We start from the raw sequence: 14,021 nt of genomic DNA, 5'->3' as shown, positions 1-14,021 counted from the left end.
GTTTATTTTAAGGTAGAGTTCTGTAATCCTGTTTGTGACATAATTTATTTCTGGTATTTGATATTTTTTTTGAGTGGTTAATTAGGAAGCCAATTCCTCACTGAGATATTCAAGGAAGAATTAAATTCACCCTAACTATAGAGTAGATGTCCATTTTATTATACTATATTCACCAAGTCTCAGAGTTTCACTCGATCCAATGATATCCCATTTTCTCTTTTCTTAAAAATCAATAGTAAATCTTCTAGTTTTGTTTGCCAAATAATGACCTAGAGAGCTACATAGATTAATTTTCTGTTATTAGTTCAATTAGATTTCATGTTTTTAGTATGCTTCAGTTTTTCATTAAAATATTTTTCATTAAAATATATTAAAAAAATATGAAGAGGACAGAATCATCAAGCCCTTGCTATCAGAGGCGTAACTGGGGGGAGGGGGGAGTCTGCCCCGGGCGGCACTTTCAACCTTTTTGAACTTTTGTAGTTAATTCCAAAATACAGTCTCGAGAACTCATTTCCAAATATTGTAATACTACTGTGAATTTTCCTCACAATTGCTGTAACTGTTGCTAGTTGTGAGAGGAGTTTTTCTAAATTCAAATTGATTAAGAATTACTTACATTACTATGAAATAGACTTTGCCAATGTCAGTGACGATTTTGCTAACAGAAAAGCAAGAAAAATAACATTTTAGAATGTTGGAATTAAAATTTTACTTCAAAAATAAACATAGTGTTTTAATTTATTTCTCTCTACGTCGTTTTGACTTTTTGTAGTATTTTTGATGTGTATTGAGAGGGCAGCAAACTTAGGGACCACCCTGCATGGCAAAAGCTCTAGCTACACCACTGCTTGTTATAAGTATTCAAGTTGTATCATTTATGCCATTGCAAATGCAGTAAATTTAAATTCACCTACAAATTAATAATTTTTTTTCAGTTGAATACCTTTTTGATTAATATTTATAAATTCTCTTTTCTTGAATTAGTATCATGAGACCTTTTTTCTATCATAGTCTTGCAGAATATACAGTAAGTGGTTTGATAATTATTCTACTACTGTTGTGGATGTTTCGGGATCCTGTGTTCATTAAAGGTTGGAGTGAGGTAGTCAGAAAAGCCTATGAAAACATGTAAGTATTTATGATTGTTAATCTACAATTAATAGTATGATTACTATAATATAAAGATGTTTAATATAACTATGGCTTGAATGAACATAACAAGAAATTAAATATTTAGAATTTAAAATCCACATTGAAGAATAAGTTAAACAATTATAATATAAAGATGGTGTGAGAGGAGTGAGGAATAGGTTCTTTGCATGGAGAGTGGTTGGTAAGTGGAATGCATTGCCTGAGTGTGTGTTTAGACACATTGAATCAGTTTAAAGCACGGTTAGATGAGCATTGTGTGCATTAGTGTGTACCTCCCACGATGAGTCTCTAACTCCATGGAGGTCAAATATTAATAATAATAATATTAATTCTTTTTTCCACAGTATGCTCATACAGACAACTAACAGAGAATGAGAATGAAAGCAGTAATTTCAGCAATTCTCACCTCTTTCAATTTACTTTTGTAAATTGAAAGAGGTGAGAATTGCTGAAAAAGGAATTGATACGAGAAGGGTAGTAACAAAAGAAAAAGGTGGCATGAAAGAAGTCACAGAAGAGATTGAAAGGTTACACTGATATCATCACCAAATAAAATATGAATTATAAAGAAAAGGAAAGGAAAATAGTGTGATATGGAATTTTTTCAATTGGGAATGAGACTGATGAAATATTTTCCATGTGTTAGCACCTGAAATGTCACTGAGGATATGAATAGAGAAAGAATTGGCAAGAGAGAGAAAGAGCATAAAAGAATTGTTTGAGTATAGAAATCCCTCATTTGTCCATTCATAACACTATAAACTCATTATTATCTAACATTCAGATTGATAGGACTTAAAGGTGTAATGTTATTATTACTTCGGTATTTCTAGATTTTCAGAATGGATATATATATATATATTATTTAAATTAAGGGGATATTGATTAAGGTGTTATAGAAAGATGGAAAAGATTAGCTATACAGAAAGAATATCAAATCAAGAAGTTTTAAGACGAGTTGGGATGGAAAGAACACTGCTAAAGAATATTATGCAAAGAAAGACTAGATTTGCAGGACATCTTCTGAGAGGTTCTTTGGGACAACTGACAAGAACTATATTACAAGGGAAAGTTGAGGGGAAGAGAAGACGTGGAAGACAAACTAGAGAGTGGTTTAATGACATCGTGGAATGGACTAGTTTAAGAATGATGGAAGCGACAGACAGACAGAAATGGAGAAGAGCTGCTCATCTGCTGCAACCCTCTTGTTAGAGGATGCTACTGGACGACGACGACGACAAAGGGGATATTAAATCCCACATTGTTTTAAAACTGAATAAGAAACTCAAAGATTGGAATCAGAGAGTTTCATGCCAAATATAGTATAATACACTATAAAAGTATCGGCGATTACTAGCGTGAGCTAATGCAAGTAGTCCTAGCACGTAGTACAAACTCGGGCAACTCGCAGCAAAGGTGGGTAAAGTTCTGATCGCTATTATTTTTACATTATTTTCCATAATGTAATGTAAAACTACCCAGACTGGTTTCAGCCTTTATTGAGGCTTCATCAGTGAGTAGCTAGACCAAATTAATACCAAAGGGTATAGCGAAAAAAACTTATATACTCTGCTATACGAGTTGTCAAAAAGGTGCACCCATTAAGTTACTTAAATATAAAGAGCCAATAGGCTTCATTTTGGTGATATAAACATTATTTAAATTAAGGGGATATTAAATCCCACATTGTTTTAAAACCGAATAAGAAACTCAAAAATTGGAATCAGAGAGTTTCATGCCGAATATAGTATAATACACTATAAAAGTATCGGTGATTACTAGCGTGAGCTAATGCAAGTAGTCCAAGTACGTAGTACAAACTCGGGCAACTCGCCCGATTTGCCTGAGTCGGCAACTACTTTTATAGTGTATTATACTATATTCGGCATGAAACCCTCTGTTTCCAATCTTTGAGTTTCTTATTCGGTTTTAAAACAATGTGGGATTTAATATCCCCTTAATTTAAATAATGTTTATATCGCCGAAATGAAGCCTACTGGCTCTTTATATTTAAGGATATATATATATATATATATATATATATATATATATATATATATATATATATATATATATATATATATATATATATATATATATATATATACTATTCCATCATTAACATGCTTTGTTTTTATTTTTTATTGATAAATTACATTTGTCTGTTCAGAAAGAATAAAAAAGCATCAATGAAATTTTATTGCCTAAGTTCAAAAACTTCAAAATATAGAAACTATACATACATTCTGAAATATCTGTATATACTCTTATTTTATTTCCAGTTAATTAATTCATTTTGGCCTTTTATATTAAATATTGAATGTTCTAAGATTTATTATTATTATTGCATAGGCACCTCAATGGAGTCTGACAACTCATTGTGAGATAACCAAACTATTTACACAATGTTTATCATATCTTTTCTCGACTCCATTAACAGACACAGAACTCACAAGTGACTCTGCAATCCATTTATTCACCACTCTTCATCCATGCTAACCACATTTCTACCCAATTTCCAATGAGGATCTCTTGTCTTTCCTCTAGCTATGTGCTGAAATATTTCATTTGTATTAAGAAATATCTGAAATAAGCAGGTGGAATTTTTATTGTTGGCTAATTCAACTTGACCAAAAGTTATAGTTATTAGTGAAACCTCTGTTGCCTCACCAAGTCCTCTGCCATTTATGGACTCTATTTTGTGTAATATAATAAAGGATTTTGTGGCATGTAGTGCTTGCGGTATGTATGCGTCCCAGGAGTTGGATATGTGGTGGATGAGAGAAGGTGGGAGTGTATATATGTGCAAAATGTAAGCAATGGGAGGAATTTAATGAATTAGATATTTTGATAACTGACCTAGTTGCATCAGGGATGGGAAATGAATGTCAGGAGATAAGTAGTGTGATAGGAGAGAATGACGAGCGAAATATGAATGAAAAAATAAGAGTTGGGAGTGTGGAAGGCTTGAATGACTGTGAAGTTTTCGGAGATGGTCTTGATTGGGATAATGAATGGCGAGTAAGAGTGACTAACTTGCAGAGAGAGACAGATGAGCTGAAAGAAGAGATAGAATGTCTTGGGAATGAGATGAGAAGTATGAAAGATGAGATTAGGTGAATGGAAGAGATAAGTGCAAGGCAAATCAGAGGAGGAGTGAGAGAAAGTTATGAGAATGATAGAAGAGGAGAGAATAGGAGCAGGAGGAGAGAGAGAGAGAGAGAGAGAGAGAATGAGATAGGGATATGGGAATGATAGAAGAGTAGAGAATAGGAGCAGTAGAAGAGAGGGAATGAGAGGGAGATATGGGAATGGTAGAAGAGGAGAGAATAGAAACAGTAGAAGAGAGGGAATGAGAGAGAGTTATGGGAATGATAGAAGAGGAGAGAATGGAATCAGAGAGGAAATTATAAGAATGTGATGGAGTGCTGGAATCAGTGATAGAGTGATTCCAGAACAGCAGGTAAGTAGGGCAACACAGAGAGGAAGGGTTATAGGAGAGAGAGAGAGAGAGAGAGTATGGGATGCAGGCGAGCAACCAAGGAACAGAGTGGTAAGAGGTGTTATGTATGGAGACTCAATGATCTGTGGTGTGCAAGATAGGATGCCAGAGGAGTGTTTGCCTGGAGGGACAATAGAAAGTGTAGCTATGGCAATTAAGAGGGGTAAAAGGATGGATGAAATGATTGTGATGGTGGTTACAAATGACTTGAGAGGCAATGTAAATCGGGTGGCAAGAGATCTGAGATTCTTGCTTGAGGTTGTACGAAAGAAAACACAAAGGAAAGATTGTGTGTTGTCCGGGTATGATAGTAACGAGCTGAGCAGAAGAGCAGTAATACTGAATAGTATAATAGCCAGAATGTGTCAGAAGAGACACATTCTGGCTATTATGCTATTCAGTATTACTGCTCTTGGAGGACATTTGAGGACAGTAGAGAACTGTATGCGAGAGACTCCTTGCATTTGAATGAGGAAAGATGAAGGCATCTGGAGAAATTGCTGTTTTCTGAATGAGTCGGTGTGTCAATGCAGGGAAACTAGAATTCCCAGGGTGGATGGTAGCAGGGGTGGCCTCGTGTAGGAATGGGTACTTGGGAGAAGGGGGATGACATCAGGTAACACTGAGTCCAGTGGGGTCTAGAAGGGATAATGATAGGTCTAGAAGCAGTGATATTTTTATGCTTTATACTAATGCCAGAAGTATCCGAAATAAAGGAGATGAATGATGGCACTCATAGCATCAGACTGGCCAAAGATTATTGGCATCTCGGAGACATGGTCGACAGAAGATGATATAATAACAGGAACTGAAGTAGCAGTGTACAGTATTTTTCAGCAGGATAGGAAAGGAAAACGTGGTGATGGAGTACTGCTTATGATAAATGATGACTTATGTCCTTTAAGAGTAGAGGCTTTGGAAGGCAGTGACACTAATGGTTTTGAAAGCATACGGTATGAGGTAGAAGTGGCCAAGACAGGATATTTAGTAGAGTGTTGCTACAAACCAAGGAGTACAGAGGATGGGTAGCAGGATACGTTTAGGCAGTTGAGCTTGGCAAGTGCAAGAAGAATGATTGTTATGGGAGATTTTAACTACAGCAGTATAAGCTGGGAAAAGGAAAATGCATGTAGTAATAAGGGAGTGAAATTTCTAGAATTCTTGAGGGACATACGTCTTAGGCAACATGTAATAGAGGGAACAAGAGGTTCGAGAGTTTTGGATTTGGTCATAGCATCAGAAGAGCTGATAATAACTGAGATGACATGTCTTCCACCAGTTGGAGAGAGTGACCGTGTAGTTTTGACTTGGAAGATGAATAGACATGCAGGAATATCAAAGAAAAGGAAACTTATGTGGAATTATAAGACAGGTGATTACAATAGTCTTAGATATCAACTTGGGGCAGTTCCATGGAGGACAGATTTGGAAGGCCAGGATATCATTAGTGCTTGGGAAATTGTGAAGGAATATTTGTAAGCAACAATAGTAAGCTGTATTCCACGAGCGAAGAAGCAAGGGTAAGGTAAGTAAGGGTGGTAACAGACTGGAAGTGTCTAATTATAGGCCAGTTTGTGTTTCATCAGTAGTTGTTAAGATCTTGGAGAAATTAGTGAGGGACCATATACAGTATTCGGCAGATGAGGGTAATGTTATCTGTGAGAGTCAACATGGATTTGTGAAAGGGCACTCTTGTTTTAGCAATATGCTAGCCTTTTGTTATAAAGTTACAAGAACATTAGATGAGGGAAAGGCATATACTGCAATTTTTTTGGATTTCGCAAAGGCATTTGACAGGGTGCCACATTATAAGCTAATATTTAACTTGCAGCACATGGGTTTAAGTGTTGGGTTAGTCAACTGGATTCAGGATTAGCTGTCTGATAGGTATCAGAGAGTTGTGTATGGTGGGGCAATATCAAAGAGGCAGAAGGTTACAAGTGGGTTTCCACAGGGCTCAGTACTGGGACCTGTATTGTTCAACCTTTATATTAACCATATTGTGAATGGATTTCAAGGGGATATTCAGTTGTTTGTGGATGATGTGAAGCTTGGAAGGGTTATCAGTAATAGTGCATATGTGGCTGCCCTGCAAGAGGATTTGAATAAACTAGACAGATGGGCAAATCAATGTGGGGTGTCAGTTTAATGCAGCAAAATATAAAGTCTTGAAGTTTGGTATCCATTGATGGGAGGAGCTGTACTGGAGGAAGTAGGGAGACAAGAAAGCTGGGGGTAATGATTGATAGAAAACTGAAATTCAGGGAGCATATTGCAAAAGTGGTGAAGGTAACACAGAGGATTGCTGCAATACTGAAAAGGATGCTGACCTGCAGAGATAAAAGAGTTATCATTCTGTTGTTTAAGACCCTGATTAGACCACACTTAGACTGTTGTTCTCAAATTTGGTCCCCAGGATTTGAAGGGGATAAACTAACTGTGGAAAGGGCACAGATACGGATAACAAAGATGATTTTCAGGACTGTACAATGTTAGTTATGAGAATTGACTGAGGGAATGTGGACTGCAGAATTTGGTTGCATAGAAGAAGGAGAGGTGATATGATCGAGACTTAAATTGTTGAGAGGCAGTTACAGGATGGACATTGGGGAGTTCTTTCGCTTGGTGGAACAGAGGGAAGGAGCATTGACAAGGTGCCATCTCTGGAAGTTACGAAAGGAAGCTGTGAGCAAGAGGGTGAGGAGTGGTTTCTTTGTGTGAGGGTGGTTGAACCACAGAATGCATTGCCTGAGAGAGTGCTGAGAGCAAGAACAGTCATTGAGTTCAAGGAGTGGTATGATAGACTTTGTGTTTCCTGAGGAGGACCTCCTGCAATGTGTCTCTTGACTCCATGAATGCCTGAATAATAATAATAATAATAATAATAATAATAATAAATAGCAGTAGGAAGGAGGACAGACAGTTAACTGATAGTACAAGAACAGGAAGTATTTAGAATTTTAAGTAACCTAATAAGGCTGTGGAATTGGCTGGGATATCAGCATGGATATTAAGAGAATATATAAAAAACTAATTAAAAGAAAGAAAGAAAGAGTGAGAGAATGTAACAACTCATCAGAAGAAAAGAGAAAAAATGAACAATAAGAAATAAAGAGAGAGAGAGAGAAGGAGGGAGAATAAGGTAATCCTTGAAACAGAGAAGAAAGATGGCTGTACTCTTTATTTGGTTGTTCCACAGAAGTCTGACAACAGGAACAGTCCCAGAAGAGTGGAAAGAAGGAACAATAGTGTCACTGCATAAGGGAGAATCCAGTCAGTAGTATCAAAGTATAGGCCAGTGTGTATATCAAGTGTAGTGGTGAAGGTGTTAGAAAAGCTGGGTTAGAGACAGAATACAAATGTGTACTGATGAGAATGGGAGGTTTTTGAGAGAACAGCATATGTTTGTTAGGGAGAGGTCATGCTTTAGCTAGTTGGTTACATTTTATAATATGGGGACTGGCATATTGGATGCTGGGGATGATTATACAATGATTTATTTGGATTTTGCTAAAGCATTTGATCGAGTACGCATAATAAACTACTTGAAATTGGGATCGGATAGTTATTTGGTAGGTTGGTTACATGGCTGGTTGACTAATAGGAGCCAGAGAGTTGTGTATGGAGGTGCAGACTCCCAAAAAAAGGAAGTTGACAAATGGTGTGCCACAGTGGTGAATATTCTGGGACCACTGTTATTTAACTTATATATCAATGATATGGTTCATGGTGTGAAAGGAGATATTCAGTTATTTGCTGATGATGCTAAATTATGAAGAGTAATGTCAAGTAATTCTGATGTATTGTTATTACAAGAAAATTTGAATAGGTTGGTGTTTTAGGGAATAGGAATATCATTTTGGTGTTGCTAAGTGTAAAGTTATGCACTTTGGCCAGAGAAGACGGAATGAAGTTTACTACCATTGAAGGAATTTTGCTTCAGGAGGTGGAGGAAGCAAGGGATCTGAACATCTTGGTAGATAAGGAACTGAAATTCAGGGAACACATAACAAAAGTTGTAAGGGTTATCCAAACAATTGCTACTATAATCTGAAGAATGCTAACATGCAAGAATATGGAGGTGATAGTTCCACTCTATATGGTGCTAATTAGGCCTCATTTAGATTTCTGTGCACAGATCTGATCATCTGGCTATGTTGGTAACAGAGAAACATTGGAGAGAGTGCAGCGGTGAATAACTAAGACTGTCTCAGGACTCTGGAATACGTATGAGGAGAGATTGTGGTCTTCAGACCTTGGCGGATAGGAGGAGGAGGAAGGGTGATATGATTCAAACATTTAAGCTGATGAGAGGGGCTTTCCACAGGGGAATTATTGCATAGCATAAAGAATGATGTTGGAATTAGGGGTCATTCCTGGATGCTGTACAAGGGTCATGCCAGTAAAGAGGTGAAACAGAGAATTTTTGCTTTGTAGGTGGTGAACAAGAAGAATGCATTACCAGAGTGAGTAGTGAGTGCTCCAACACTGAATGTGTTCAAGGCAAGGTATGATAGTTATTGTGGTCTGTGAGTATTCAGCCTGTTGTGATGAGTCTTTGGACTCCATGGAGGCTTGGAAGTAATTACTCCCTATAAGGAGAGAAAAATTGAAAATTGGCAAGTGTGCAAAATTCAAATGATATATGGAAAAAAGAGGATGTGGTAGAGATAAGTTGCTAAGAGTGTTTTATAGTATAGATTGAGAAGCAAATTTTCAATGCATGACAGCAGGAGGTGAGAAATATTGACCATGAAAGTTGATTAAGAATGTGCTTAGTAAGGATGTGAGGAAAAATTTTTTTTCTGGGAGAGTGGTGAATATGTGGATTGCTGGAATGTAGCTTTGAGTACACTGTAAATGAATGAATTTAAGGAATGGTATGTTGGGCATTGTATGGATAATGGTTAGCTTGGACTTTCTGCAGTGATCTTACTCCTCAATGGAGATACATGGATGATAACATTAATAAAAATTGTGATGTAAAAATGTTAACCAGAGAGAAATTTTAAAACAGGAGTACTGCTCTTAATTCTGGGAAGAGGAATATTCCTTCTAGACTAGTTTAACCTCTGTGAAAATTCTGCTTTGAGAATGGGCTACTTTTGTTGAATTAATACTGTTTTTAGGAAACTTCATACTTTTTATAGAAGAAAATAGCCAAATAATGAATCTCTAGATATTGCATGGCTTACTGCATATAAGTATCGAATAATGAAACACTTTAGAAACATTGAAAATTAACTGAAGAAAAAGTTTCAACTTGGTACTGAAAATTATTATAACAAAAATTATAAATATACATTCCTTATTATTTTACACCTTAATTTAAGATAATTTAATCAATTGAAAATTAATTAAAAACAACAATTATACATCTGCTAGAGAGCAGTTATTGAAAGGCTTTTGAAAGTTTACTGCTGAAAAGATAAGTTTTATTTTTGTGGTAAATTAGTAAATTGGACATGTGTTTTGGTGTAATTAACAATTTTGTGTAAAATCCAGGTGGAGATTTTACAGTTGCTGATGTGACAAAGACACTTGTCAAAATTCAGTTAGAAACAGAAGGTGTTCAGCATATTGAAAAATATCAATGTTAATACAGAAGAGGGATTAGATGGCATGTCAGCACATATACTACGTGAATGTGCAAGAGAACTGGCATTGCCTCTGATGAAATTGTTCAATCTAAGTCTCAGCTCTGTCAGGGTTCCAAGAGAGTGGAAGGAGGGTGAGATAGTTCCATTACATGAAGGTGGCTCCAAGACAGAAAGAGCAAACTACAGACTGATTAATGTAACTGATTAGTGATTGATAAGTATTGGAAAAGTTGATTAAAGGTAAAATCCAAAAGTGGGTGGATATGGATATACTATACTCTATAATGGACAGCACAGTCCGGTCCATTAACTTATTCACATTTTATAATAAAGTGATAGTGGAACTGGATAAAAGAAATTGCTACACTATGATACTGCTGGACTTGGTAAAAGCTTTTGACAGAATACAACATGGAAAACTATGTAAATGGAAATAAAGCTAGTGGCATTGATGGGGTTGGACAGACACTACAGAGTAGTATATGATGGAGTGGCATTTAGGAAACTGAGGGTGACTGGTGAATCAACTCAGGGTTTTCAGGGTTTTGTACTGTTGCCACTACTCTTTAATTTGCCTATGAGTGATATAGGGGAAAGATTTGAGGGAGGATATTCAATTGTTTCCTGATGATGTAAAATGGGGGGGGGTGCAATAGCTGATAAAGGTGATATAGATACAAGGGTGGTCTGAAACGTTCTTAGCCTCGACCATAGATGGCAACACTATCAGAAAGATTTTTTTTCCTACGTTGGCACATTGTCATAAGCATTCATGTGATATTGCAAGTCATTCTATCAAGTAGTTTGTTTCATACAGCTGTCTGAAGCAAAAAGTGTTGCCTGTATCCCTTGAAATTGATAAAATTGAGTATCGTGCAATTATAAAATTCTTTGTAAAAGAATGTTTAACACCAAAATAAATTCATTTGAAGTTCTTAAAAGTCTATGGGCACTCTTCTCCTTCATTTTTGACAATTAAGAAATGGGCTGCCGAATCTAAATGTGACTGTACCAGCCTTGAAGATGATCAACATGAAGAACGTCCAAAAAGTGTAACAACACCAGAAATCATTCATCGAGTGCATGATATTGTATTGGATGATCGGCATAAATGTGCATGAAATTCCAAGTGCATGAAATTGCTGAGACTATAGGCATTTCAAAAGAACGTGTAGGATATATTTTGCATGAAGAATTGCAAATGAAAAGCTTTGCACAAGATAGGTGCTATGCTTGCTCACAACAAATAAAAAATACACACTTGCATGAAAATCTCCAAACAGTGCTTGGAGCCTTTTAACAAGAATAAAACTGATTTTGTGCATTGATTTATTACTGTGGATGAGACTTGGATTCACCATTACACACCAGAATCCAAACAACAGTCAAAACAGTGGACAGAAGCCAGTTGTTCAGCGCCAAAGAAAAGAAAGTTGGTTCCATCAGCAGGAAAGGTTATGGCATCAGTGTTTTGGGATGCTAAAGGCATTTTGTTTATTAATTATCTTGAAAAGGGTAAAACAATAACTGGGGAATATTACTTAAATATAAAGAACTAATAAGTTTCATTTCGGCGAAAGAGCTAATAAAAAGCTTATTAGCTCTTTATATTTAAGTAACTTAATGGTTGCACCTGTTTGGAAACTCGTATAGCAGAGTATATAAGTTCTTTTCGCTATACACTTTGGTATTAATTTGGTCTAGCTACTCACTGATGAAGCCTCAAAAAAGGCTGAAACCGGCCTGGGTAGTGACCTCCCTACCATAATGTAATAACAGCATACATTTCCTAGGAAATGTGTTTTTACATTATGGAAAATACCTAAGAATAGCGATCAGAACTTTACCGACTTTGCTGCGAGTTCTCCGGTATTGCACTACATGCTAGGGTCACTTGCATTAGCTCACGCTAGTGGTCGCCGATTCTTTATAGTTTACTATATTCGGCAAGAAACTCTCTGATTCCAATCTTTGAGTTTCTTATTCGGTTTTAAAACAATGTGGGATTTAATATCCCCTTAATTTAAATAATGGGGAATATTATTCCACTCTTTTAACCAGACCAGACAAAAAAATTCTTGAGAAAAGACCCAGTTTGCAGAAGAAAAAAATCATCTTTCATCAGGACATTGCACCTGCCCACAAAGGTATTTTGGCTATGAGAAAATTAAGGGATTTGCACTATGAATTGTTAGAACATCCATCCTATTCCCGAGATTTGGCTAACTCCGACTTCTATATCTTTCCAAAACTAAAACTCTTCCTCGCTGGTCAGTGTTTTTCTTTGAATGAAGAGGTGATTGCAGTTGTAGAGGACTCCTTTGACATCATCAAAAGAAGACATTGAGGAGTTCTATATACATTTACAAAAAACAGTACAGCAGACATCAAGTCAAGATCTCCTAATTGTAATGGGGGACCTAAATGCAAAAGTAGGCAAAGACTGGGATACCTGGCCAAGAGTAATCAGAAAGTTGGGGTATGGAGAAAGCAATGAACATGGCAAAAGACTGCTAAACTTCTGCTCAAATAATAGACTAATAATAACCAACACTCTCTTTAAACATCCAAAACCCCCAAAGAAAATGGACATGGATATACACTGGACAGACAAACCAAGAATAGGATAGACTATATTATTGTAAACCAAAGATGGAAATCAAGTATCCTAAACTGCAGATCCTTCTCTACAGATTGTGGATCAGACAATAAGCTAGTACTAGCAAACCTAAGAATAAAGTTAAAATCTGGAAGCACTTTTAGAGTCAAAAGGAGACTGAATGTAAAAAAACTACAAGACAACAATATTCTAAGAAAATATCAACTAGAACTAGATAAAAACCTTAAGGAACTACCAAAACAGAATATAAACATCAAAGAACATTGGTGTAAATTAAAGGAAATAATATTAAATTTGGCAGAAAAAACAATAGATTACACAGAAAGAGGAAGTAAAAATCTAGAGCAGGTAGAAAACTTCACCTACCTTGGAGGAGTTATTGAGTACAATGGTTAAATTATAAAAGATATAAACAGACGAATCAGTCAAACATCCCAAACTTTTGGACGACTTAATAAAATATGGAAGTCAAGAGACATCAAACAAGTAACAAAAGTAAGAATCTATGAAACAATGGTCCTCCCAATACTCCTCTATGGAAGTGAATGCTGGGATCTCAAAAAGGCTGAAGAGAAAAAATTATTAGTTACTGAAATGGGTTGGCTAAGAAGATTACTTGGAGTATCTCTGCTGGATCAACTAAGAAACGAAGACATAAGGAAATGACTAAAACAAGAAATAACAATAATAGACAAAATCCAAGAAAGAAGACTGCAATGGTTCGGCCATGTGACCAGAATGGGAACAGAAAGGCTACCATCTAAAGCCCTGAATACAACGATGGAAGGCAAAAGATCTAAAGGACGGCCCAGAATTAGCTGGATTGACAAAATAAAAGAGGACCTGAAAACTAAATCACAACAAGCGACACCAAACTGGACAGAATTGTTCGGACTCTCCCGGAACGGACAGAAGTGGAAAGAGTTCATTCGCCCTCATCATCATCCATATAGATGATGGAAGAGAGAAGAAAAAGACTGAGAACACTACAGGGACAGGATAATGACGCTGGAACATCGCTGGAATAAATGTATTAGTCTTAAGGGAGATTATGTTGAAAAATAAAAATAATTTTGAAATTACAAATTCATTTTTTCATTGTTAGGCTAAGAACTTTTCAGACCACCCTTGTATTCTGCAGTAT

The 14,021-nt window shown here is 36.3% G+C and overlaps 1 protein-coding gene across 1 annotated transcript in view; it reads left to right on the top strand.

Annotated features, from left to right (window-relative positions):
- The window catches only part of LOC150095751 (Na(+)/citrate cotransporter-like), a 371,638-nt gene that overhangs the window by 234,307 nt on the left and 123,310 nt on the right, over window positions 1-14,021 (top strand). The window contains exon 9 of the mRNA XM_090409950.1: window positions 1,015-1,131. Within this exon, the coding sequence (XP_090266076.1) occupies window positions 1,015-1,131 (117 nt within the window). The remainder of the gene's footprint in view (window positions 1-1,014; window positions 1,132-14,021) is intronic.

The sequence above is a fragment of the Typopeltis vanoorti genome, chromosome 20 (genome assembly GCF_054136105.1).
Source record: "Typopeltis vanoorti isolate ZY-2024b chromosome 20, IOZ_Tvanoo_1.0, whole genome shotgun sequence".
In the NCBI taxonomy this organism is placed as follows: Eukaryota; Metazoa; Arthropoda; class Arachnida; order Uropygi; family Thelyphonidae; genus Typopeltis; species Typopeltis vanoorti.
The sequence above is the reverse complement of the archived record's forward strand: the minus strand, read 5'-3'. Positions and strand labels throughout refer to the sequence as shown.